The 25742-nt window shown below is 45.1% G+C and overlaps 1 protein-coding gene across 1 annotated transcript in view; it reads left to right on the forward strand.

The window, feature by feature from the left end:
* Positions 1 to 15911: 15911 nt before the first annotated feature.
* Positions 15912 to 25742, forward strand: part of LAMC1 (laminin subunit gamma 1) — a 69416-nt gene continuing 59585 nt past the window's right edge. The window contains exon 1 of the mRNA XM_056355910.1: positions 15912 to 16459. Coding sequence (XP_056211885.1) covers positions 16063 to 16459 — 397 coding nt within the window. The 5' untranslated portion in view covers positions 15912 to 16062. The remainder of the gene's footprint in view (positions 16460 to 25742) is intronic.

Genomic DNA, 25742 nt, shown 5'->3' on the forward strand with positions numbered 1-25742 from the left:
CTTAGGAGAAGCCAAATCAGAAGATTTCTGGTACATCCCTGACTGTGAAACAACGTTAGACTTTTAGATATTTGTAATCTCTTGGAATGCCCCTATGCTCATAAACAAACAAAGCCCAAAAGCCCTGGATCTTGCACAGATTGATGCAAGAAAGGCAGAATGTGTATTTTAGGACAGGTTTTCATGCGTTATAGGTCTTGAGACCCATCTCATTTGACCAACCAGTCTCAGATGAGATAGAAGAAACTCAAATTAATCAACTACATTTTGCTAATTCTCTAGTTTGTAACCTGAATCTCGAAGAGCCAGGAGAGAGCTTTGAAGCGCTTGCTCACATGCATACCGCACACGCATCCAAACTGCTTGGATCAGTTAGGACAACAGATGAGCAGTAGCGCCGGTGTTTACTGCGTGACCTTTTACAGCTGCCATAAAATGGTTCCTCCTCCTCCCTCAGGGCTAATGCAGACATTTGGTTTGGCTAGCAGAGCTGGCAGGCTGCTCGTAGGACTAGCCAGAGAGTCAGCAATGCTTCTGGAATGGAGTTTGGCTTTGCTCATCATTTGGGCGAGGCAGTGGTCTGCCACAAGAGGAGAAAAAGAGAAGAGGTGTTAAAAAATTATCACACCTTTGTCTTTAAAAACCTGTTCTTCTGGTGCACTCGGGTGGGAGAGCTGCACTTGGATTAGCCCAGCAGGTGCTGGGTGGCTCTGCTACGCTGGTAAAGAAGAAGGTGAGCAAGGGCGATGAAAAAACAGATGGGTTAAGCCACACTGACCAACAAGAACAGACCGAAAATAGACACCAGTGGGTCAGCATCTTCATCTTGTGCCAATCCTTCCCACAGCAGAGAGATAAAGAGCCTGTCAAGGAGCTCACTAAGGAACTTCCAACTTCTTCAGCCCAGGAGAGGCACTGGAGAGGCTGTCAGCCTCCGGAGCATCTCTGATGCAGCAGTTATCACAGAAGTTTGTCTCCAAAGAGCTTTTTTTTGTTTTTCATAGGAGTGCCTGTTTTCACGTCATTACAGTGGTTCACAAAGCATCTATAGGAGGATGTGGATATTAGGTAGAAGTTGAAGGTGCAATGCACTTTGATCTTGGCTTTATGTAAATTAGGATAAATCACGCAGGAAGATGTTCCTCTGCATATGCTAATGACTGCTAAAAAAAGGATCACCATCATCATCAGACAGTGAGAGACTCAGAGCTGGACACTAGGTTTAATATCAGTTTGTTCTCAAAACTCATAGTGAACAGCCACCAAAGCAGCAACAACAACCATCTCACTAACATCAAACGTATTAAAAAACCTGAAAGAGGCAATCTTACGTTGGATGAAAAGCAAGCAGTTACTGCATTTGTTTGGAAGCAGATCCTCCGTGCTCACTCTTGGCAATAACACAAAAAATTTTTAACACCCTGGAGATGATTTACTCATACAATACTTTGAATATTATTACCAGGAAAGACTTCAACAGGTACGAAACCCACTGTGTAAATGAATGTTGCTGTTCTCTGCTGGGAATCATGCATTCCCTAGGTTCCTCTAACTGCATGCTCGTATGACCCTCATCTACTCTGTTGTTAAGGGTCTGCAATTTTTGAAGTAGGCTATAATACATAAAGTGAGAAAACCAAAGTCAAACCATTAGGAAAAAAATCTGCTTATGAATCTTTATTCTAAGGGTGAGGCACCAAAAATGAAGCAAAACAAATCAACAGCTAAATGTGAAAGCATTTTCACATTTGCAGACTCTTGAGACCTTGAGATTAAGATTTCTTTCTCTTCCGTCACTCAGTTCAAAGTCCAAGACTATGTTTTTCAAAACTTAGAAAAACTTTTGTCTTTTAGAGTTCCAAATTCTTTACTCAACAAAGTTTTAAAACAATTTAGTCTTCATTATTTTGCAAAGAAAAATCTCTGGGATTCAAACTGATTGCCTTAGAACTGTCACTTTAAATTTATCACTGGGAACAAAGACAATGTTGCAACAACCTTATCTCCCTGAGTGGTTCTCAATCGCAAGGGTCATCAGGATCCATACCAATGTTGCCTACTTGACATTTTTGACTGAAGAGATGTTTTAAAATGTCCTGTCAGCTCTCAAGATAAATTGCTGAAGCTTTAAAAATGCCATGCACCGGGAACAATAAAGCGACAAGGAGCAACGCCTCTGGAAGTAACAAGAATCAGGTGGGAGGACACACAGCTTGAGTGAGGAGACCAAGTGCCACTTTTCTGTAGAGCCAAGGATGGGCCAATAGAAACTGATAAAGATTTCTACATGAGGTCAACTCAGCCAGACAAGCTTCCTAGCAATGTGACATAGATTTACTCAAAACTCATGTTCAGTTTTACTGCATTTTAGCTTCAGGTTTTCTATGTGGTTCCTCTTACACCATTAACAACACAAAGTACACTTTTAAATATTTATGCTGTGGCTACAGCTCCTCAGTTAATGTTGTATCATCTATGAATGGCAAAATAATGCAAAAAGCTAAATGCCTTACAACTTCCAACACCTGGGCAATTCAAATCCAGCATCACCCTTGTCCCTCTCCAGGCCGGGCTTCCAACAATGTTCTGCCAAGCTCCAGTTCCTCCAGAACATTATCAACCAGTTCTCTTAGTGTATTTCAAAATAAGAGGAAAATTGTTTGGCAAAAGATATGGAGGCTTTTTGCTGACACAATGAGCTCTGAGGTGGCTTGCAAGTAACCTAATTTAGACAAAAGCCTACGCATGTTGGTACCTCTTGACGTTAGCATCATCATGTGCACAAAGAGCTACAGAGGCAGATGTAGCTGTATGATGTTGCGATTCAACGCACAGAGCTGCTTAAATAACTGTCTATAGCATTAAACTAAAAATCAGTATTTGTGAGAACAGCATCTCACCCTGTCATTCTTCCCAGGCAGAGTGTTTTTGAGTCTATGTCCAGTATGCTGGTAACTATAGTCACTATATATATCTACAAGTGAGCAAGAGAAGTGTGTTTAAGCTGTCCCAAATGCTGGTTTCTGAATGTACATTTTTAAAGGATGGTTCCTTTCCTCACGGCCTGTGACTTACATCTTCAAAGTTGTCTAAACAATGCAAGTAGCTTACTTGGCTTTCCCGCACTATAAAACTTACTTTGAGCTGCATCCAGCTTCGATGGAGTGTTTGTTTTCAGACTGAAACCTTCCCAGTTCAGCCTTGGTAATGGTGACCTTCAAACTCTGAGTGGAGGCTCTCCAAAAGAGATCAGTGGAGGAGGAGTTACTGTAAACTTAAATAGGGACTCAGGTCTGGTTTGTTTTGTTCCAAGTAAACAATCTTTGTCAGGAAAGCAAGTTTAGTGCCTGCAAAGACAGGTGTGTGTATAAGAACATTTATACTATTTCTCCATATGCTAATGGAGAGATCACTTACTAAAATGTACCCAATTCTCACATCCAGCATTTTTACAGTGCTGAAAATTTGGAGAGAGTTCAAAGTGATTATAAAGTATCAAGGTCAAAAATGGGTCTAATGAAAAGACTTCAGCCTAGTTAGCTTATTCAAGAGATGGCTGGGAACCTAATCTTCAGCTGAAAGTGTTTACATAACAGAAGTCTTAAAAGAGAACGTTAGTTGTCTTTCTAAGAAAAAAATAATATCTCTAATCACAACATACTGTGCTTGGTAATGCTCATCCTTCACTGAGAGAGACCCGTGGTGAAATTCTCTTATATTAAATACACTATATCGGTCATTAGCCTACTGATTTTAACATGAGTTTTTATGGATCATCAGGATACGTATTATCCTGGATACCATCAAGGATACATAAAATAGATGGCTAGAGAAGTTATCTCAACAAGTATTCCAACAGAAGATGTAATTAAATCTTGATGGTGACATGTTCTGGTCTACTCTTGCAGATCCCAAGCCAGTTTTCTTTCATCTTTCCAAGAGGTATTTGGCCATTGCATTGCTGTCATCCTCTGCCTATAGACTATCTATCTTCTGCTCTGCTGTTGTATTAACCGGGTAGTGTATCACTATTTTAAGACCCCGGTAACAAGGTTGGTTCTGCCTCTTGACAGCTCCAGGACTGCACATACCTAACAAGGGTGCTTGTTCTGTGCCACCCCTGGTAATCGTTCTTCAGACTAGCCAGTCACTGGAGAATTCCAGCTCCCCAAGCTCCAGGAAATGTGAAAAACACAGGAAGTTATGGTGTGCAGCTACAGAAACTAACGTGCTGGGAAGAGTCTTGGTGGCACTGTACGGACCACGGTTTGAAAGAGCATTATGGTTCAGGCTGGGACAACAACCAAACAGACAACTGGCAATCTGTCCTTGTTGAGAAGACTTGCAATCTTTCTGTCCAGTTCCAGGCAGCACAAGGGTAGTAAGCGCTGCGCTGTCTTCCGCACAGCCCATCTGTCAGCTCATTTCTGTTTGCCTTTTCTAAATCGCTATATTCTACAACACATACTGAGTTTTCATTACTCGATACTCAGCTGAACAGTATCAGCTGTTACCAATACATTTAATCAAGTTTTTTCTTCCTGTTACAACCCTATTAAAATTTTTTTGTAATATCTCAGGATAAACCTGTATATGTCTGATCTACCAAAGGACACTGAATTTGTCCGTTGTTGATCACACAGATCAGTTTATAAAGAACTAGCACTGACGAGTCCCTAAACACACCAAATGTAGGGCAAAAGAAAAAAAAAAAAAGGCATGTTAATGACTTAATAATGAGTGTGAAATGTTTTTTCCAGTGCCCCCCAGCCATGCAGGACAGCAGGAGGCATTCTTACTGACAGCAACTGCAAGCACCGTGGGGGAGTGAGGGAGCGGCTGCCTGGTGCGTGGTTGCCAGCTGGGGTTAGACCATGACGGTGCCACCAGGTCTGTCCCTCACCTCTTCACATTTGAGCTTCCCCAAAGCAGGAATCCGAGAGAAGCCTGCAAAATGAGCTCACATAATTTAGCAGAAATAAAATAGCAGAATGAACAATTGCTTCATTGAGCTAACTCCTGTTTATACTCTGGAACTTGAATACATTGGCAATCCCAACTACAGGATGCGAGGAGAGTAACACACTGGGAGAACATCTGCCATCCCAACTGCGACCTGGAAGGAAACGTGACCGTGAGTACTTGGGTTCAGTATGAGAAAAATGCTAACTGTCTGTTGTACACTTCAGGGGACCGATGAAGTTATGTGTCCTCTGTTTGTGCAGCTTTTTTTCTTTTTTTCCCTTCTGTTCAGAAAGCCAGATGTTACTAAACTGTGACCTGGCCCTGTGACTTCCAGTGAGTGAATATTCTTTATTGCCTCTTGTCCTGAGAGACAGAATTTTAAAACTGGGCACCTGTACTTGTCCACAACTGAGTGGGAGATAAGGTGAAAACTTGAGTAAAAGCTTTCAAGCCTGACTTCTGCAGGTGAACAAACCAGGAAAGTCTCCTGCAGCTTGGCTCCTTTGGGACTTAACAGCCTCACATCCAGGAGGGCAAGGAATGTCTGGGAGACATAAACACAAGGTGGGGAAAAAAAAAACCAAAAAAGAAATCGACTTTAAATATTTTCCTGAATTAAGGCAAGCTGAAAAGAACTCTTAGTGATTATCTGGAAGCTTACTGTGCTTTCAGGTACTGCTCGGGGAATGACATTTACATATGCGTAAACGAATTGGAAGGGATTACCCCCCCCTTGGGCAAAACTCATTACATCCAATTCACCCGCTATGCAACCAACTTCCTTGTAAGAAGAAACACAGGCGCTTCAGCCCAATAAAAGAGAAGATGAATATCTCTGTGGATTTGTAAAGCCCTCAAACAAGGGTATAAAATTCATAACAATTCTATCTGGTGGTGTCTGGTAAATCAGTAACATGCCATAAGGCAACCTTCCCTGCTAACGTCCGTAGCCAGGGACACTTGGCTAGTTCGAAATACAGGGAAATGCAGAAATGAACAAACTTACAAAATTTCACATGCTGTGTTAGAGCTTTGGAGGCTGCACTGAAGCACTGATGAAAATGGTATGCTAGGTATGTAGTACTATATAAAGATGTTTATGTTCTGGAGTCTTTTTGTTTTCTTAACCTTTGAAGCTAAACAGTTTGTGTGGCAAAAACTCAGTTGCCACAAGCCAGTGGCTGATGGGGTGGTGTGAAATGTGTTTTGAGAATGACTCAAGCCAAAAAGTGGACCAACGAAAACTACATTCTACGTTAAAAAACCACTGGACAGTTCACAATGAGGTGCTATTTTAAAGAGCATTCTGTGATTTAAAATCATATAACACTTGAGAAGCATGTTCTGGTTTCCAAGTGTCTAATGTCAATTCAGTGTTAATTAAAATACACCGGCCTTTCATTGACAGGCATCTGAATCTTTGCGAGAAAACAGGAGCAGGAGGGACTGACATTACCATCCCATAAAGATGTCACCTATCCTCTGTACCCTCTCCTGGTGCTTACCATAAGTTAACCCCAATTACAAAATAATGCAAACAATTACAGTTGATTGTATAATAAATCAACATGCCAAATCTTGATTTTAACTTCTTTGTATGATTTTAAAATAACATGCTCATAGCTGGAGGTAAATTAACGTATCAAAAATTAATTATCAGGTAAATGTTGCAGTTGATCTACTAGTATAAATGCTTTTAATGTAATTATATTCTCTGATGTAATAATTTCCCTGTGCTCCAAAATGGAAGAAATGAATAACAGTTGAAGAGACTATAGATTTCCTATTCTTTAAACATCTGACAAGTAAAAAAGCAGGACACAGGTCTTAAAATTTCCCATTCCTTTGCAATCACTGCATTTTTCTGAACACTTGACCTTGTCTTTCTGATATTTCCATGAACTGAGGGTCAGGAATAAAAATGTGGGTAGTATGTTGAGGTTCCCGTCAAGTAAATGCAGCTTACAGCTATGAAAACTACAGGGTTTTTTGCCTACTGAGTTCTTATTTTAATAGGTGTTCAAAACCTCTCCTTTAGGTAGCTTGCTACTGGTATTTCAAAAAGCACAAAAAAGTGACATTTAGAAGGAAACAATCTTTTATATATATATATATTTATAAGGCATTTTTGACATTTTTCCATTGTTTGTCATATCCACTGGTAAGTTTAAAAATGTCATTTCCTTCCCTAACAATCTTAATTTTTCTCTTTGCTTTGATATTCCATAAGTAGCAGCGTGAGCATCTGTACAGCTTTTTGCATGCTTTATACTAGGATAAATTCTCTTGTTATTCAAAAAATTACAGATGCAGAAGGAAACAGGAATTCAGCTGCTCCCAATGAATGAGGTTCCAACACTCTGCCTTATGGAGCAGGATTAATTCCTAGTCCCTGCAAAATTAAGGTATCTTCCAGTCCCGTGATACCTATGAATGACAGAACAACCAGGGAATTGTCTTGCACATTTACATTCTTCCCAGTTCCTATTATGACTAGAAGATCATAAGACTTAATACTCCCAGGAAGCTGTAGCTTGCTCTCTTTACCTGAGGACCTGGTAGGGTCAACACGACCTCTGGCCTCTGCAGACTGCATACTCTGCCCTAAGTCCTGGCCTTCTGGGTCTTTGGAGAATCTTTTGTTGGCTCAAAGAAAAGGGAAGGCAGGTAGGGTATCAGAGCACTGGCGTTTCTCCCAGCTTTTTGCAGCATGAATTGCAGGTGCTCTTCAGAAGCTGCCGAGACCCCTATCTACCTGCTATTTATTTATTTACTACCAACAGAAGGCATAGCAAGAGAGAGAGGAGTCATAAATCCCAACAGTCTAGAGTCAGAGAAAGAAAAAGAAGAAACATAAAGTAATATTAAGTCAGTAATGGTGCCATGTTATCCCACTGAGGTGGTCCATCTTCTGGCTACCTACTGCTCAAATGGAAAGTTCAGTCTCAATAGAAGTGACAGACCACAGAGGGGGATGAGTTTGATATGATTTGCCTAAGGGCACTTAGCATTCATAGCGATGTGTTAATGGATAGGTATTCGATCCTTTTATAGTCAGGAAGGAATGAGGGTAGTGTTTAAATGCTCTGCCAAGGAACATAAACAAAGTCAGAATTACAGTGGTGATGCTGGTAGGAAGGTCAAACCACTAGGGTGTCCCCTCTTTTCTTTTTTTTTAAAACCAAAACTAGTGGTTCCTTGTTTTACTGTAAAGAAAGCTGGTAGTATTGTCAAACGTAGCGATTTCAACCTTGTCTTTTCTGCGGTTTGTAATTTTGCAAAACTGATTCTTTTTTTTTTTTTTTTTTTTCCCCGACTGAAACTGCATGCAGTCCGTGTCTCATTATCCTTATGGTTGTTGAGCTTTTATGCTCATTTTCAGCTAAGAGTGATTTGGGTCAAACAAAAACATTAGGGAATACTACAGTGTACAGCAATTTCTATCAAAGCCACTGTACGTATTTCACAGCAACACTTTGTTCTTTCTGAACAGTAGATCAAGGGATTAATGTTTGATAGGGGAATGGTCTTGATGTGAAAAATAAGCTTTTGGTGTTCTCACAAACATATACCTTAAGATGGCTGAGTTACAAGCCTCTGAAAATTGCAGTTCATGTATGCTTTGTAGCTTTGCAGAGACTTTGTAGAGCTTAATAGCTATATTTTCAGAAGATTCTGTTCATTCCAAGTCCTTTTTTTGTTTTTGTTTTTTTTGGTTTTTTGTTTTGCTTCTGGCTACAGGGATGGAACAGATTTTCTCTGAATTGCTTTTGTCTAGTCTTTGCTGGCTGGAGGGCTTTGAGTACAGAGAATGTCTTATCTGTCCTCTCAGCTGGTCATTGTCTGACCATCCACAGACACAGGCAGTGCAAGGGAGAACGTAGCGAGCTGGAGGGTACCGGGACTAGAGATGGGGCATGCTGACAGATGGCCAAGAACAGGCATGGGTATGTACCCCAAAGGCAGCTCTGTGGGTCAGACTCCTTGTAGCTCCTCACCATTCACTGTATGCTCCAAGTTATGCGATGGGGAAGCAGCTCTGCCTCAGCTCAGTTCCATGTGGGAGCAGAGACAAGTTGCTGAGGAGCTTTAGGGAGAGAAACAAGTGGTTTGGGGAGATAGTGATCTCCAGATACTAAAATTACATGTTAGTGTTGCCATCCTCCAGCTGGGCATCCAGGTTTAACTCTTCTGGTGTCACAAAAAATCAAACTGCAGCTTGCTCATCATGACAAACTATTTATTTAGCAGGAGAAACGTGAGCTCTGCTCATCTAAGATCCGTCATCCGAAAGACTAGCCTTCTCAATCGACTGTCAGAGAATCATAGTATGGTTTGGGTTGGAAGGGACCTTTAAAGGCCATCTAGTCCACTCCCTCTGCAGTGAGCAGGGACATCTTCAACCAGATCAGGTTGCTCTGAGCCCTGTCCAACTATACAGTGTTTCCTTGAATGTCCCCTCCGTTAGATGGTTGATCTGACCTTGGATCACTGGGAATCATGTACTTCCTGTGATGAGGTTTCCTTCTTGAAGCAGTTCAAGTGGATTTGAATCTGCTAGGACTTCTGTCGACAGTTTTTTAAATAACCCTCTCCACTGCTTGGTGAGGCCTGTCGGCTAATAAAGCCACTATCCCTTTTGATTTCTTTCCAGTTATTTTCTGCATCTAACCTGTCTAGTTTGGGTTCTAATGGCTAGAAATGGCTAAAACATGGCTAGCAAACTATAGCAAACTGCAGAGCAGAAGGAAATCATTAGTTCCCGCTTTTATGTATGACCATGACCATACACAAATGCTACCTACACCACATCTACAAATTCCACATCAATTTTTCTGCAAGTCTTAAAGCATGAGTCCAATGGCGAAGAAAGACCTTCGGCTAAAAGCATACAGCATACAAAGCACTACAGGTTTTTACAGGAAAAAGAACTAAAAGAAGATGGAGTTTCTTAGAGACTGCTTTCTTGTTTTGTCTGTTTTTGAAAAGCAAGGGAAAGTTCCTAAACACCATGCTTAAAGAACATCAAACTTACAAAGGTGAGCTCTTACAATGAGGGAGGTGCTTGAATTAAGGTTGCTTTCAATAGCCATCTTGCATGAAGAAAAGAAAGGTTTTACAAACGATAAAACAGGAACACAATTTACTATTAATAAAATAATGATCATGGCAAGACTGACTGGCAGATTGTGCTATGAAAAAAAAGAGGTTGTGACCATAAACGATAGTTAAGAACTATCGGAAGACAACTTCAACCCTGTTGGCACTGGTCAAAAGAAGTTATCCAACTTTCTGCTGAAGACACTCCTGGGAATTCTGCTGGAAGGTCAGGAAGGATACTTGTTCAACAACTTCATTGTGATCACATGGGTTAACGGCCTTCATGGTGAGATACTCATGACCACCCCCAAGACGTGCACTACTTTTTGGGATGGCATTTTATCAGGCTTGGAAGATAGTTCTACTGGGAATGTTTTACAGTTAGTGTAAACAGCCCCAGCTCATGCATGTGAAGGATTTGCATAGCTATGCAAGTCAGTGAAGAACAGGACTCAGACATTATCCAAATGGATTTGGGTAAACAAGTTCTGCTCTTCACAGAGAGAACTACATCAGCATGTCAGAAACCTAAATATTGCTGGACTTTTTTGGTAGCAGAGCATCCATCAATGGACTCTGTAGTGCAAAAATGAAGGTGGCACTGAGCCTCAGCCTCTTCTCAGTGAATTTAGTGGCTCTATACTATAGATGTAGTATCATAGAGAAATAAATTTAATCTTTGGCACACTTTCATCTGTGCAGTGCACTGCTGGTTTACCGATTGAGAATGGGAGAGCTGGAAGGGAATAAGCGCTGAGGAACATTTCATCTCCAAGAATCCCACTGGATGTTTCAAGGCTCAGTGTGCCCATCCACGCACTACCCTTTCCCAGTTCCCTCATCAGTGGGCTTTACAAAGGCAGCTGTGAAAGTCACAGTGATACTGGACAGGCGAGTGGATGTCTTGGAGAGGGGAAGGAAGCTGAGCTAGGGCTGGCTCGGGTCCTTCTGGTGTTCTTGACATGGTCTAATGTAGGCTGCGAGATGTGGTTCCTTAAATTCAGCACAGGACTACACCGCAGAATAAAAAGAGGGAGTAAAGATAAAAGATAAAAATCTTATCTGCTAGGAATCAAAGATTATGAATTCATTTCATATACATCACCAGACATCCATTAACCAAAATGGGTTTTGGTTAAAAGGATGGGCTGTGTTTGAATCCACAATAGGAAGATGAAAAGCTGCACAGTCCTTTCATATTTTATTTTGGTTTAGCATATTGCTTCCCAACATCACAGTATTAAGGAGAGGCTACATCCCAGACTCACTTCAGAAAAGAGATAAAATAATCAGCTTATGTCTTTCATTTCTCCTGGTTTGCAGAAACTTGTAAGCAGCAGATTACCTCTCATGAACAGGTTCAGAGATACTTTTTTATTCACCTACCTGTAGTCACTCTACAGGATTATTTAGGATAATCTTCAAAAGAGCAACTAAGGAAGTCAAACTTAAACCATTTTATGAAACACCTTCTGCTTTCATGCCTATTAGCTCTCTTTTTCAGTTCTAGTAATAAGATTACAGTAACATTCTGCTTCCATAAAATCATGACAGGTAGGAATATTAAGTAACCAGTATGGTTCTCTGATTTATTCTGTACTTCTACTGATAGTAGATACGTCAGACATTTACCACACTAATTCACATTCTCTGCACACCTATCGTTGATTGCAGAAGAACTTCTCTAAATGGGTGGCTTTAAACCATATTTTAATAGAGCAGTGCATTTCTTACACATTTGTAACATTGGTCCTAAGCTGCATTTGTTGCACTGCATGTGGAAGGAGATCGTCCAGTCCTTAACCTCATTCCCCCATCTGCACTTTCTGCCAGCCCCGTTGAAATAAGGTGTGAGACGCTTTAACTCTGTACAGCTTTTCTCTCCCGTTTTAGATGTGCCTGTGGGCCATTGCCTGCAGAAATCAATGTTTTGTCATTATTGCTGATGCTGAGACTGAAGCAGCGCCCGGCTGGTAAGAACAGAATTGAAATCCCACCTCGCACAGCATACGGGCACTTTGGGCAGTAGAAAGATGTGACGGATCCGTTGATCAAAGTTGCAGCAGTTTACATGCTTCAGTGGAATCACAGAGATTAGGCCAGCTGGGACTGTAGAGTATTTGTTCTGACTTGGTAAAATAAAGTTTTCAACCAAGATAGAAAACCAAGCCTAAAGCTTGGCTTTTATCTTCATAAAAAGAAATGGTTTAGAGCAGGTTTTTTTCCATGCTCCCCAATGCACTACTGGAGACTGCAGCGTGGATTCTTTTCACATCCACCTGTAAAAGCATCTGAATTTTATCACCCAGCCTTCCTGAATTTTGACTCTTTTGCACTGACTCTTTGGTGAATCTGCTGACTTGCTTGCTTCTGTTTAAGTGGTTTTGGTTATTTGGTGGCGGAGGAGTGGTTGTCTGCTGCAATTACTGTTGTTTTGATTGCGTCCACTGAGAAAAATGGTGGGGCCTGCGGGAAGCCCCTGTGTGATGGAGAGCAGGGCAGGAAATTGCTGGAAACTTCATCTGATATTGCCCAAAGCAGCCAGATTGTGACAAATGACATTTTGTAAGGTTGCTCGGGCAGCTCGTCCAGTGGCTGGTAACTCTAAGGCTGATGGCAAGCACGGGGCTTTTCTGTCCTTCATTTTTTAGTGTAAACTGACATATATGTACTGGTAATGAAATGTTTGGTTGTACAGCAGTTTTCATCCGGGGATTGTAGCTATTTACTTTTATTAGCAAATCCGGGTTGTTTTTCTCTGTGGGGCTTACTTTTATCAGTCTGTTTTAATAATTGGCACCCATGGAGCAACCAAGCTCCACTATCACAGTCTGAAACTTCTAAGCAGTTTACCTTAGTGTTATGCACTCAGATTTTGCCTGTGAACAAATGCTGATGCTAAATCAGTGTGTGAAGACTGATAATTAAAGTGCTTGTTGCCCCGTGACGCTTCCTGAAGACATTCTGGACCTCATAAGCCCCAAATGGGTCAGATGTTTTAGTGCACAGTTGTGTTAGCGCTTGGTTTGAGCTGCTGTAGGACAGAGACTGACTGTGCTCTTAATTTGTTATTTCAGATTGCTTGTGGGTGATCACCACATTGTTGCAATTTTAATTTTTTTTGATCAAAAGGAAAGAAAATACTGCTTTTTTTTTTTTTTTTTTTTCCTGAAGGGGGTCTATTCAGAGAGCGAGACTGCCAGCCTTGGGAGTTCTGCCCTTCTGAAAGCTGACAGAATTTCCTGTAAGAGTTGCTTTTATAAAGGCTGCTTCCTCTCAGATTTTTATGTTGCTTTTCCTTTTTTCCATTTCTTCTCTTTGTTCTTACTCTCTCCCCACTTGTTCTCATTCATTTAACTTGAATCTGTGTACTTCAAAAAAGAACTGAAGTAATAACATGCTGATTTCTACAGTTAACTTCATGTATTTACATTCTTCCCTGACCACCTCTTTATTAAATAGAAAGCAAATTTTCTTGAGACTTGGTATTGCTGTCATTAGCACAATTTGGGGCAGTAGGTACTTGAAGACTTGCACCTGCTTCTGAAGCAGCAGCCATGACATTTTTTCACCCTTGTTTCATTATGCCCGTGCTGCCTAAGCCCAGCACAGTCATGAACCGTATCCACAAATATTCTAATTTTACAGATGGTTAACTGAAAGTTTCGTTGTTGTGCCCATCCTATCCAACAGTCCTTCCTTCCTTTCGGGCCACTCCTGCCATGCAGGATGACTCACTCAACTTCCTGGGAGTTTCCAGTCGCAAGAATTTATTGACCGAGGTGTTTTTACTATTATTCACCTCTGCAGGCATTGCAAAGTCAGAGAAGCTATCCAGGTTCTGTATTTTAAGACACAGTTATTTCACATGAGGGTGCTTTTTCCTGTGTTGGAAATGAAACAGGTTTGTGGGGAATATGCTGCAAGACTTTGAGTATTTCAGCAGGTAAGACATTAAAAGGAAAGCACAAGCCATGCATTTATAGGGCTATGAGGTTTAATTCTGGTTTTAGTTAGATGAGTGTAGGTTTGTTGAATGAAATATAACTGCATCGCTCGATCTGTCCGAGTACTTTAAATATGTATGTCAAAGATGAAATTGCAGTTAAGAGTATGAAGTGGGTTTTGATGGCAAATATCACCAGACATCTCTTTTTCAGGATTTCTTTATTAGAATCAATAACTTGGGAATGACAGGGCGGACTTCACATAAACTGCTGAGAATGGTCCTACATATGTACTGTAAAATTCTGGAAAATGGATTAGTTAAAAAACTCTAGCAAATTATAGTTTTCAGGTATTTAAACTGAGTACCTTTAAACCCAAGAATTCTGCATTAAGCTGAATTTTTTCCATTATCCATGGGAACCTCCCATGCATGGACAGATGATCCTGTTACTCCACTGAGTGGGATCTGTGGCAGTACCCTCTGATCCTGCTCAGAGTCCTCACCCCCTTCTCCCCTCTATCCTAATCCTTCCCTGCCTCCCATCCATCTGCTCCACGTGGCTTCCTGCGCTCTTGTTCCTTGTCGCCTGCCCTGCTGTGTCCACTCTCAACTGCAGGCATCAGCCAGGCTGTTAGAGAACCCGAGAAGCTCCATCACACGCCGTTTCCAGAGCTTCTGCCTCGATGTCATCAGCTCAGCATCGCTTTCACAGCAGCTGGCTTGTTTTCAGAAACTGAGGAAAAGGCGGGGGAAGCAGCGGAAATCAGACTTTCCGCTGGAGATGTGTAATTCCAGCCGGAACAATAGTGATGCAGCAATGACTCTGTAATGCAACCGCATCCCTTCTGCTGGTGCTAGGGGTGTCCAGGGGCCTCCCAGCGTGGCGGCTCTCTCATCGCCGCCAGGTTAATGCTCTGCTAGGGAAGCAGAGAGAGGAACCACCACACCGATGCGTAGCACCAGGTGTAACAGTAACATCTACCAGCAGCAGGGTAATTCCCAGGCTGGCTTGCAAGTATGTGTTGTGTGGACCTTGTGAACAGTCCAACACAGGCTCCTCATGCAGGAAGCGAAGGGCTGGCTTCTGTAGGGATACGTGTGTTTACCTTAAAAGAAGAATGTGCATCTTTTTCCCAGAACAGACCGTTTTTTCTGTTCTTTCGGCCACAGGCTGCATTCACGCTTCCTCAGAATATAACAAACACAGAGTTTACAAAGTGTTTCCCTGACTCGCCTATCAATTTCTGTCTCGATGAGTGGTCTCCCGTGTCCTGAGCAGGCTTCTGGAAGCACTTTCTCCCACAGAAGTGGTTTTGGCTTGACACCACTCCTGGATTTTACAGAGCTGATCTTCACACAGCCCCTCGGCCTGACAAGTCACAGGGAGATCTCATGGTGACAGCTAAAATCATAATCCGGCCTTTGGGCACGCCTGACAGAGCTGATGCCTCTCAGGAGCACAGAGATGTGGACTTAGATATGAAAGTACGTTCGTTACAAATGACTAGGGGGAGGTGGCGGGCCCCCTCCGACCCGCGGCTCGGCCCGCACACCCCCAGCCGCGCCGAGGGCGAGCGGGCTGGCACAGCGCACGCAGTTTTCCCACATTTCTTGAGAAGCTTGAGTTTTTTCCTCTAGGAAAAGTCCGCACAAGCACGGAGCGGGCAGCAGCCGCCGGGCCCCGTCAGGGCAGAGGCGGGGGGGGAAGGGTGGCTCGCGGCCGGCCGGCCCGCCCGCCTCAGCGCGGTGCCAAGCGGCGCGGTGCCAAGCGGCGCGGAGGGAACGCAGCACGCGCCGCCGCCACTGCCCCTCAGGGCGGGCCCCGCCGCCGCCGCCGCCGTCGCCCTTTTAAGCACGGACGCCGCTCCCGGCCTGCCCCGCGCCGGCAGCCCCGCCCCCGCCCGCGCGCGCCGCCTCGCCTCGCCCGGGCCGGGCCCATCCCGTCCCGTCCACCGGCCAGGAGCGGAGCGGCGGCAGCAGCCAGTGAGCGAGCCCCCCTCCGCCGGCCCGCGCCGCTCGGCCAGCCCCTCCGCCGGCGGCCCAGCGCCATGGGGGGCGGCGGCCAGCGCCGGGCGCGGGCGCTGTGGCTGGCGGTGCTGTGGTTGTGGTTGCCGGGGCGGTGCGGCGGCGCCATGGACGAGTGCACGGAGGAGCGGAGCGGCCGGCCGCAGCGCTGCATGCCCGAGTTCGTCAACGCCGCTTTCAACGCCACGGTGCTGGCCACCCACACGTGCGGGACGCCGGCCGAGGAGTACTGCGTGCAGACCGGCGTCACCGGCGTCACCCAGTCCTGCCACCTCTGCGACGCCGCCCAGCCCCACCTGCGCCACGGCGCCGCCTTCCTCACCGATTACAACAGCCCGGCCGACGCCACCTGGTGGCAGAGCCGCACCATGCTGGCGGGCGTGCAGCACCCCACCGCCGTCAACCTCACCCTCCACCTGGGTAAGGAGCGCCCGCCGCCCCGCGCCGCCCTGAGGGAAAAGGGCGCCCAAGGCGGCGGGGCCGCGCCGGGCTGAGGGGCGCTCGGGGGGCTGTGGCCGGGCCCCTGGGGGCAGCGGGTGGCTGGCGCGGGGTGTCGGTGGGTGTAAGCGGCTGGCTGCCGGCTTGGGGGAGGCTCGTCCCGGGTCCGGGCTGGCTGCGGAGTCCCGGCTGTGGCCGAGGGCTCGGTCCCGTAGGGCGCGATGCGGGCTCCTCTTCGCCCCGCGGCTGCTGGCCCGTGAGGAGAACCTGAGCTGCAGAACGGCCCTTTCCAAACCTGGATTTCAGCCTCCTCCGCAGAGGCAGAGCCAAACCGAGTGTTGAAGGGGTCGCTCCCTCGCAGCCCACGTTGGCGGTGCTGTCGATGCCCCGTGTGCTGCCCTGCAGGCTGCCGGGCGCGTCTGCCCGGTACCCTCGTACGCCGGGGCAGCGCTGCCCGTGAGGTGCTGGGGGGGGGGGGGGGGGGGGGGGGCTGCTTTGTCAGAGAGCGGTCAGCATTGCCGCAGAACTCCTAACATCGAGTCAATAACAAAGAAGGTGAATTTTCTGATAATTGGCATGTCCAGAGGTTCCTTCGGGATAAAGTGTTTTAGCCCTCGCTTTGGCTTGTGGGCAAGCTTTTCTTTTCCCCTGTGCATTCAGTTGTTTAAGCTCTCATGACGTGGAGGAAGGGTGATTGTTTAGAACTGGAGGACAAGCCAGCCAACGGAAAGTTAAAACCACAGCTTATATCCTCATGTCATCAAATAAAGTGAAAATTAAAAAAAGTCCTGCTGTAACCATTCACAGTTTCTAATCAAGAGCAGCCTGTTGAATCTTAAGTTTAGCGTCAGTAACGCGTCTCACTTCCAGAGGAAAAAAACTTGCGTTAGGGGTCAGGCAGCTGGATCTTGGGTTTGACAGCCTGCGAGCAGGTTGTGTGGAAGCTCCCACCCGAGCTGGTGAGGTGATGATGGTGCCCAGCCCTGTACCGGGGTCGCCTGAGCGCATCCATCTGCCCCAGCAGCTGGGAGTGCCTTGCTGCCCTGAAGTGTTTCTTTGTGTTAGGAGCTTCTAAATAAATATACCACAGAAGCATGTGTAGTCATTTGGATGAGGGGAGGTAGTCACTAAGGCTTCTTTATCTTTATCTTTTTTTTTTTTTTTGTACATTTGGAAATTTTTATGGGAGGTGCCTGGAAAAAACAGTAAGCTAAGGTTTTATCTCAACTTCTTAATATAAATCATCATCATTCTTCATTAACAAGGTAAAGTTTAGTTTATAGACACATCTGCATTACTGCTGTCCTTGACTCTGTGCACCCATATGCATACATACACATGGGTATTACAAAAATAACGTTGTTTCAACACACTAAAGCAAACAATGTGCCATGTCCTGAGCGCTGAAGAAATGTGCATGTTTCTGTGAAGAAAACAACTGCATCTTTAAAATACTGTAATATTGCAATATGATTCCTAGTCACTTGGGTTTTAGGTTTGTTTGCAGGCTCTTGTAGCTTTGTATATTTGCTCTGGCGTATTTTAGGCTAGAGTATAACTTTTAAGCAGAAGCTGCGTGACATTCAGATACTTGATGGTTTTTTTTCCCCATTTGTTAACCCCCCGCCCCGAGTTAGAGTTTTGGGTGGCATATTTGTAGTGTAAAGCCTTTGAAGGATCAGAAGCTTGTTACTGGCATGGTAGTGGTGGCAGGACTTAGTTTTAAGACAGCTAGCCGCGAAGCATTAAGCTATCTGTGCATGTGCTGTGCGAGCAGTAGACATTCCTGTATGACTTTGTATGCGTTGCTGAGTTCACTGCAGGCTGAAGAACCGTCAAGCACTGCAAAGTGCCATTTGGGGCATCTCCGGTGCCCCAAACTCTGCAGCATTGCTCTGCTCTGCTTCTGTGAACTCTTCAAACCATCTTTGTGTGCATGAGCTGTTGGGTGCCGCATTTGGATTCTGTGTGCCTGAGGGCCATTCCCCATGGCGCACCATGGTCTGCGGGACACTTAATTATTGACCTCAGTGAGAGAAGAGGCAAAGAGCTTAACAAGTATTTCTGTACTCGGTAGGACGTAAATGCATTCTGGGACACAAAGCCCTTTTATGCAGTTAGTTCTGCAAGATCTTTGAGGATTAGGCTGTGTGCTCAAACCCGTATCCTTGTTTGATTCCGCAGTTGCCTTTATTTCTAAAGGCACTGGTATCCTGAATGGTTAGTGCTGCTTTGCACCCATTCAGGACCGGCGGCATCGACTCTAGGCTTTCAGCATGTAAATGCCGTCCTGCACTGAGTTTTCTGCAGTTTGGGATGTCTCAATTAACATCCAGTGATGTTAAGTCAGTGTAGATCAGAGTAATGTTTTGGAGGAACCTGCAAGAGGTCAGTAAGAGCTGTGGGCCTGTTGCCAACATGTGAATGTGGGTTTCTTTGAATCTTACAACTTGTAGTTCAAAACAAGTTAAAAAACCCCTTTGGTTTGGGGACTAGATGCCAGCAAAGAGCCTGATACAGAAAAATACAGTGCAGATCACTGTTACCGAGTTAAGGGCTTGGATCCCTGGAAGTGTTTGGAGAGGAAATACGTGCCCAGAAGTTAGGGTGTTCCCTGGGGAGAGGGGAGTTGGCGTAATTACCAGTCCCTGCACAAGGAACATCTGGAGTTATAAAAGCTGTTTCTCTTTGTATGAGAGGGTATTAAGACCCCCTAAGTAAGAGGCCTCCCCGGAGAGGCTCGGAGACGTGAGTCTGCAGCTGTGAATCGGGAGAAGGGGGAAGTTGAACCCATTCCCAGGGTGGTGTCTGGGTAATTAGGTTAGTGGGCGAGAGGAGGGGGAGCACTGCTGTGTCCTTTCTTCCACTTATCTTAAAAGTTTCCTTTCACTTCCTCCGTTTTCCAGTTCCTCAGGTTGAATTATTTCTAATTTTGACTTGGCCCAACCAGTCTTTTAGTTCCCCCCCCGCCAGCCCCCCAACACTACCCTCCCGCCATGTTCCCATATATTCCAGGAATAAAGGACTATGCGGCAGCGGTGCCAGCTTTTAAATAGAAGATGGCAGCCGAGCCATTACAGTATGTAGATAGTTGTCTGCTTTTTTTGAAGCCAGAATGTCACGTTATTTTTACAGTCTGTGCTGTTTGCTTCTGCTGGGAGCATTGGGATAGCTCTGGCATCTCCCCAGCACTTTGTGTGCGTATGTTTTAGCACAGCTTTGCTATTTAGACCCCTAATGCACCAAAACAAAGACGTGTGTTAAAGATGCTCCTTTGAGCACTCAAAGAAGGGGTAAAGAAGTAGCATGGAGTATTTTTGGTGCTGAATGGTGTTAATTAAGGGCTTATATTTTTTCAGATTTATCTCTTCTTTCAGAGCAGATTCTCACTTCTTCCTTCTGGAGCTCTAATTTTGCTGTGCTTTCTGTTGTTTCCACACCTTTTAAAATCCACTTTTACGTGTGCCTCCCTGTTCTTTTCCCAGCTGGCCCTGCTGGAGGCATCTCTCATTTTTCCCCACCACTTTTACTCTCTGCTTGGATCTGCTTGATTTCAGCTATCGTGATCCTGGTGTTTTGTTCCTCGGACAAAGAGGCAGCGTCCTCAGCATGCTGGTGGCTCTTTGGTGGTTGTGGGGTGGCCCCACCTCTGCTGAGAGCAGTTGTGCTTTTATCAACAGCCTGCAAGCTAGGAGCGCTCTGGTCTGGCTTTCCCAGTGCAGGTGAGTCCCCACTGCATCTCAGCAGGGACAGTGCCCAGGAGATGTGCTTGACCGATGATGCTGGTGGCCTCTGCTGTGAATTCAGGGATACCTTGTAGGCAGGAAGGACCAATTCCTACTCCTGTCATTGCCTGGGAAGAGGAGCTGGTGTTTGGTGCTGGGAGGCAGCCTTCTGCTAGCCTGCTTTTCAAGAAGAAAAATGAAATTGCTGGTTACCTTCATTAAAAATATGTCGGCTGCGTCTGTGGGCATGGATTGTGGTTAGAGCTGAGTGTTCCTGATCTTGAATTCTTCTGAAATCCCTGCTGTAGACCAGCCTAGAAACCCATGTCACCCAGCCGGATGGTATCTTGTATGTATAAAAAGAAAGACTTGTAAAAGCGGTTGGTGGTTAGGAGAAATGGATTGCCTGTCTCTTTCACGTCCTCCTTTTCTAACCACTCAGTCCTTTATTTGGCTTTGAGGAGAGCGATGATGCTTGGTTATATATACTTTGTCTGCAAAGTGTAGTTTGGGGTATGACTGCCATTTGAAGGCATTTACAAGGCAACCTAGGCAAGATGCCAGTTCTTGTGTTCAGCCTCAGCTTGATTTGCCAGTTGTTTGTAGCAGGTGAGATTTTTTTTCTTTAGTGCAGAAAAGCAGCTTTTTTTTTTTTTTTTTTTTTTTTTCATTTAATGGAGGGCTATAAAGTGTGCCTTAAATTAAGTACCTAGTTTATGCTGCTGGGACGCAATCAGTTGCTTTGTTTTACTTAGTGCAGCAGAGCGATGCCCTTGGTTTGCTGGTTATCCTATCAAAAGTTTATGAGGCTGCGGTTCGTTGCCTTCCTAGGGAACCACCGTGAAACCAACTGCGAGCAAGCAGGACGGACGCACGTGAAGTTTTGCGTAGCATAGCTGCAATTTGAAAACTCTTGAGAAATGGTAATTAATGCTCTGGGAGAGTGTTTCCGGCACTTAGGCTGGCGTTACGGGGTGCGCTGGGAAGCCCTCGCAGACTTGTTGAGCCAGGGCTGGGAAGGGCCAGCCCTACGCCACAGTGGCTTCGCGGTGGTATTTGAGGAGCCCTGGGGGGGACTCTATTTTAGTTGGTTTTGCAGAGGCTTGATTTACAATTTGCAGGTTTCAACATGAGTAGTTAAGAGATCAGGGCTTTTAATGGCCAGCAGTTGTTTAGTGCGGTTATATAAAGTCGCTTTAAAGCTCTTTATCGCTTCCCGCATACCCTTTAAATTCCCAGGTTTTCTCCAGTTCCTCTGTCCTGCATCTTTCTTGGGGTGCTGATGCCACTGCGTGACGTCTTTGGGAGTACTGTATGTGGCAGAGCGTTTATTTTGGGGGATGGAGAGAGCTGAGTTTGTGTGGTATTTTGCTGCAAAAACAGCTGCTATTTGTGGTGTTTGCCCTGCGTTGCTGGGAGGATTAATCACTGGTTTTGACACAGTCAGATAGTTGCTTTTGTAGGTTTAAATCTTGGAAACTGTCGTTTGCTGCTCAGAATGGTTAGCTTGCTGAAAATTTTCTGGCTTATTCGGTAGCATTTCTCTTGCAGCCTGAGGCTTCGGGAGGCTCTCGCAGTCTCTTTGACTCTGCAAGTGAAAATCCGAGGCTGCCACTTCCCGCGGAAATGAAAAATGGGATTGCTCTGCAAACATGTAGAGAAAATAATTTCCAGCGCAGATGGATAGGATGGGAAATTTGGATCTCTAGTTCACCATAATTCTTAAAAACACGACTGTGAGTGTGTCCTTAATCATGCAACCTTTGTCAGACGGAGACCTCCCGCTTGTGTCCTCAGGGCCTTAATTCATCACTTGCCATCACTGGTGACTGCAGTGCTGAGTGATTTCACGCAGGCTCACTGTCTGGTTCTTTTTTTGTACCTGTGAGTTAGCTGGGACACGAGGTCTGGTGTGTTAAATTGAACTAGTCGCATCTAACGTCACCGTCTCTGGTTCATAATAACCTTCAGGAGCTCAGCCTGGGGCTGCAGGCCCTCTTGTAAGCTCCTGCCTGAGAAGAGCTGTTTCAGCCTGCTTTTGCGTGTCACTTAACCATGAAATCTTGCTTATTGGTGGCCACCACGGTGTGTTTTGATAAGAAAATGAAGTATTTCTGCAAAAAACTCTTGCTGGGTATGTTGTACTGCCGTGCAAACAGGAGTATATTGGGGTCCCCCCCCAGGTGCAGAGTAGCCCTGTGTGTCTCAAATTAAGCTTTATGGTCTATAAGTGAGGGATGAATGTGGATCCTGGTGTGGAGGACCTGTGGCATCACTAGCTGTGTTTAAAGCTCTTTGTAATGCTAGGACAATCTCCTAATGCTAAGCCATCTGCAAAGGATGTACTTGGGATTGCTCTCCGTAGCATCCCTTGAATAATGTCGTGTTTCTAGCAGCTTGCTGGTACTATGGTGATGTTGGCTGTCACATCAGCATTGATGAGAGGTTTAGGACAGCTGCTAATGAAGCAACTGCACCAGGAGATTAAAGAGCTGCTACTAGTAGGCATTTACAGTTGTCAAATGGGACGGGGAATGCTGAGAGGAGAGCCAGCCTTTTGTAGTCTGCCAGACTGCAGGTGCAAGCTGCTGTAAGCCTTTGTGGGGTGTGTTAGGTGCTTTTGAGGTAAGACACAATGATTTCTCAGAATTTATCAGATGTAAAAGCTTGGAAAATGGTGAAAACTCATCACCTGTAAAAAGGCTCTGAAATGGCAAGGTAACTTTGTTTCAAGTTAAAGAAAACAAATGAGCCTCGGTCTTTAATCTCCTCCTCAGTCCAGCCTATTTGAGAGAGATTTTTTTTTTTTTTTGGGGGGGGGGGGGGGAACCCCAACAAAAAACCCAAACCAAAACCAAACCCCAGCCAACCCCCTTATATATTATTCAGTGATCTTCAGCATTTTGTTTTGAAACTGGGTGGCAAAGCGCTTCTGGTTTCCATGCTTCTACTTGTTTTAGATATTCCAGTGTGATAGTCATCAAAGAGCTGTTTCCACTGGTAATCATGCCTGCAGTTCTGACACAACACAGCTGTGTTCAGTAATGGAGAATTTCAAAATTTCCTCTTTTAGAAATAGTATCCAAAAACTATTATTGGATTTTTTTTTCCTTTGGTAGGTAAGCTAGTACCATCTTGTACATGGGAGGTAGACTTCCAGGTAGCTTGAGGGCTTCTTTTGTTCAGTTGGTTTGGGGGTTTCTTGTTTTTGTGGGGGAAGGGGAAGATTTTTAAGGCTTTTTTAGAGACTATCTATTGAGATCTTGTGAAGATCCAGCATTTCTGGGTTCTTGGGTCAGCTTTCTGAATGTTCTAGTCTCTGTTGCAGAGTTTGGTATGTTTGGAGAACTACTTATCTGACTTGGCTTTGTAGTGGCTCCTGTGTTTTACAGGAGGACGAGGTAATTTTCTTGAATCTTGAGGTGTGGGAAGATCAGGGTGCAGAACTGTTAAATGGTGTCAGGACTGGCAGCTGGCCCCTATCAATGGCCTGATGTGGAAAGGAGGAAGACTCGGCCCTTGCATTGGTAGGGGCCTTTACAACAGAAAGATCAGCTATATCTAGGGAGTATTTTTTTTTTTTTAAAGGCAAAACAAAAAAACAACCACCAAAACCCCCTAAAAATCTACCAAACATCAAAACCTGCTTGGTAGCAGGGGCTGTTCTTCCCCAGCACCTGTGTGTTCAAGTGGCCAGTGGCTGACTGCATGTAGTAGCCTGTGGGTTGCCTGAAATGCTCACTCTCTCAGGTGCTCCAGGGCCAAGGGAGCACTGCAGATTTTGGGGTTGGCACCAGCCCAGTTCTAAGCAACACTGCTTTCATCTTTTGAGTTTTCAAGGTCTGCTTTATAGCTCAACCTACTTGGTATCAGGAAGGACCTTGTTCCCACCGCTGTGCGCTGCTGCTTGTGCAGCATGTCGCACTTGGGCTGTGGGTTTTTTTGTTTGTTCTGGGGTGGGTGGGTGGGATATCAAGGATCCCAAACAGTTGTGGTTTTGTTTTGTTTTTTTAAATATTTTTTCCTGTGTATTTTGTTTCAGGAAAGTGAATCCATCTAATCTTCTAATTAGAAGATAATGTGTCTCAGACGCTTTAAGCAAATGGTTGCATTGAACCTCATCAAGAGGGATAGATGGGCTGTTTTCTTGGTGCTTTCTTATGCTGTGCTTACAAGGTTGTGGAGTATAAGCTACGTGCTTTGAAAGGAGCGCTTTGTGTTGGGAGGATCTCTTACTGAGGTTAGTGGAATAAAAATCAGTCCCTTCTGGAAAAACTACCATCAGATGCTTCTTGGTATCAAAGTGTTAAGTGGGACTGCTTGACTGAGTAAAAAGAAAATGTTCTTGTCCTAAGACTTCTGTGGTGCATGATGATTATTTATAGCCCTTTCATCTGCAGTCCTTTACATGCTCCCATCCGGTGAGATTTTGCAGTGGGATTTTCTTCCCGGCAGCGTGTGGGGCTGGTCCCTGGGGAGCAGCTGTGGACAGGCTGCCCTGCCTGCTGCCCTTGCCTCCCAGCTTCTGAAAAAAATGTGGTTTATTTGTGGGGATCTGGAGTGTCTCCCTCTGCCCTGCCTCCTGGCTGTGGCGGTAGGGGTGCAGGGGCTGGCCCAGCAACCTACTTCTGTTACAGCAGCTGATGCTTTCCTTCCAGCTGATGCTTTCTCTGCTTTCGGTAGCTGCTTTCACGGGTCTTGTGGGTCCTGCTGTCCTGTCCGGAGTAATTCTCAACACTGAATCAGCTTCTGGATGGACTAGTTAAGAAGCTGATGCTTAAGGCGGTGGTTGCTCTAAGCTTGCAGACCTCCTGTTTGCTTTACTTGTGTTTTCTAGACCCCTCTCCCTTTCTTCTCCTTTCTGAAGCTCCTTGGAGCTTGCCTGGGCTTCACCTCCCTCCTGCTCCCGTTCCCTGGGTACCGAGATGTTCCTGGGCTGTCCAGTTTGGGAAGGTTCCCCCTGCTCCCTGGGATGGGGTTGTTGAACTGAGATGTCCCTGCGGTTCTCATCCCAGCAGTAGCCTCTCAGCCTGCGTGGGTAGTGTGGCTGCTGCCCTCCTATGCTCGCCGCTTTATACATGTCTTCGGACAAGAGGCTGGTGGTTTTCATTTTGGTCGGACTCCAGCGATGCTCAGATAAGTATGATGGAAGTCCAAAATTGTTAAATGCTTAATACTGTTTTGTAGCTTTTCCTCTTGCACACATTAGGGTTTGGGATCGAGGGGAAGCCTTTTGTTGAAGGACAAGTTTTCCTGAGTTGAAGCCATTTTTTTTGTCGGAAAGAACTAATGTTTTCCACTGTTGATTCCCAGCAGGGTTACGAAGAAGATACAAACAGGGATGGGGCAGCTGCTGCAGGGGCTGCTGGTGCTGCCAGAGTGAAATGTGAACTCTAAATAAAGCAAGGTCTCGCCTTTTATGCAGTGTCTGTTTAATGAAATCTACTTTTCTCCCTACCTTGCCTCTCAGCCTGCTCCTTCTCCTGTCCCCCCTCTGCTGGGATTGCTGGTGGAGCTGGGAAGGGTGCTCTGGACTGAGA

This window comes from Falco biarmicus, chromosome 11, assembly GCF_023638135.1.
Source record: "Falco biarmicus isolate bFalBia1 chromosome 11, bFalBia1.pri, whole genome shotgun sequence".
Classification (NCBI taxonomy): domain Eukaryota; kingdom Metazoa; phylum Chordata; class Aves; order Falconiformes; family Falconidae; genus Falco; species Falco biarmicus.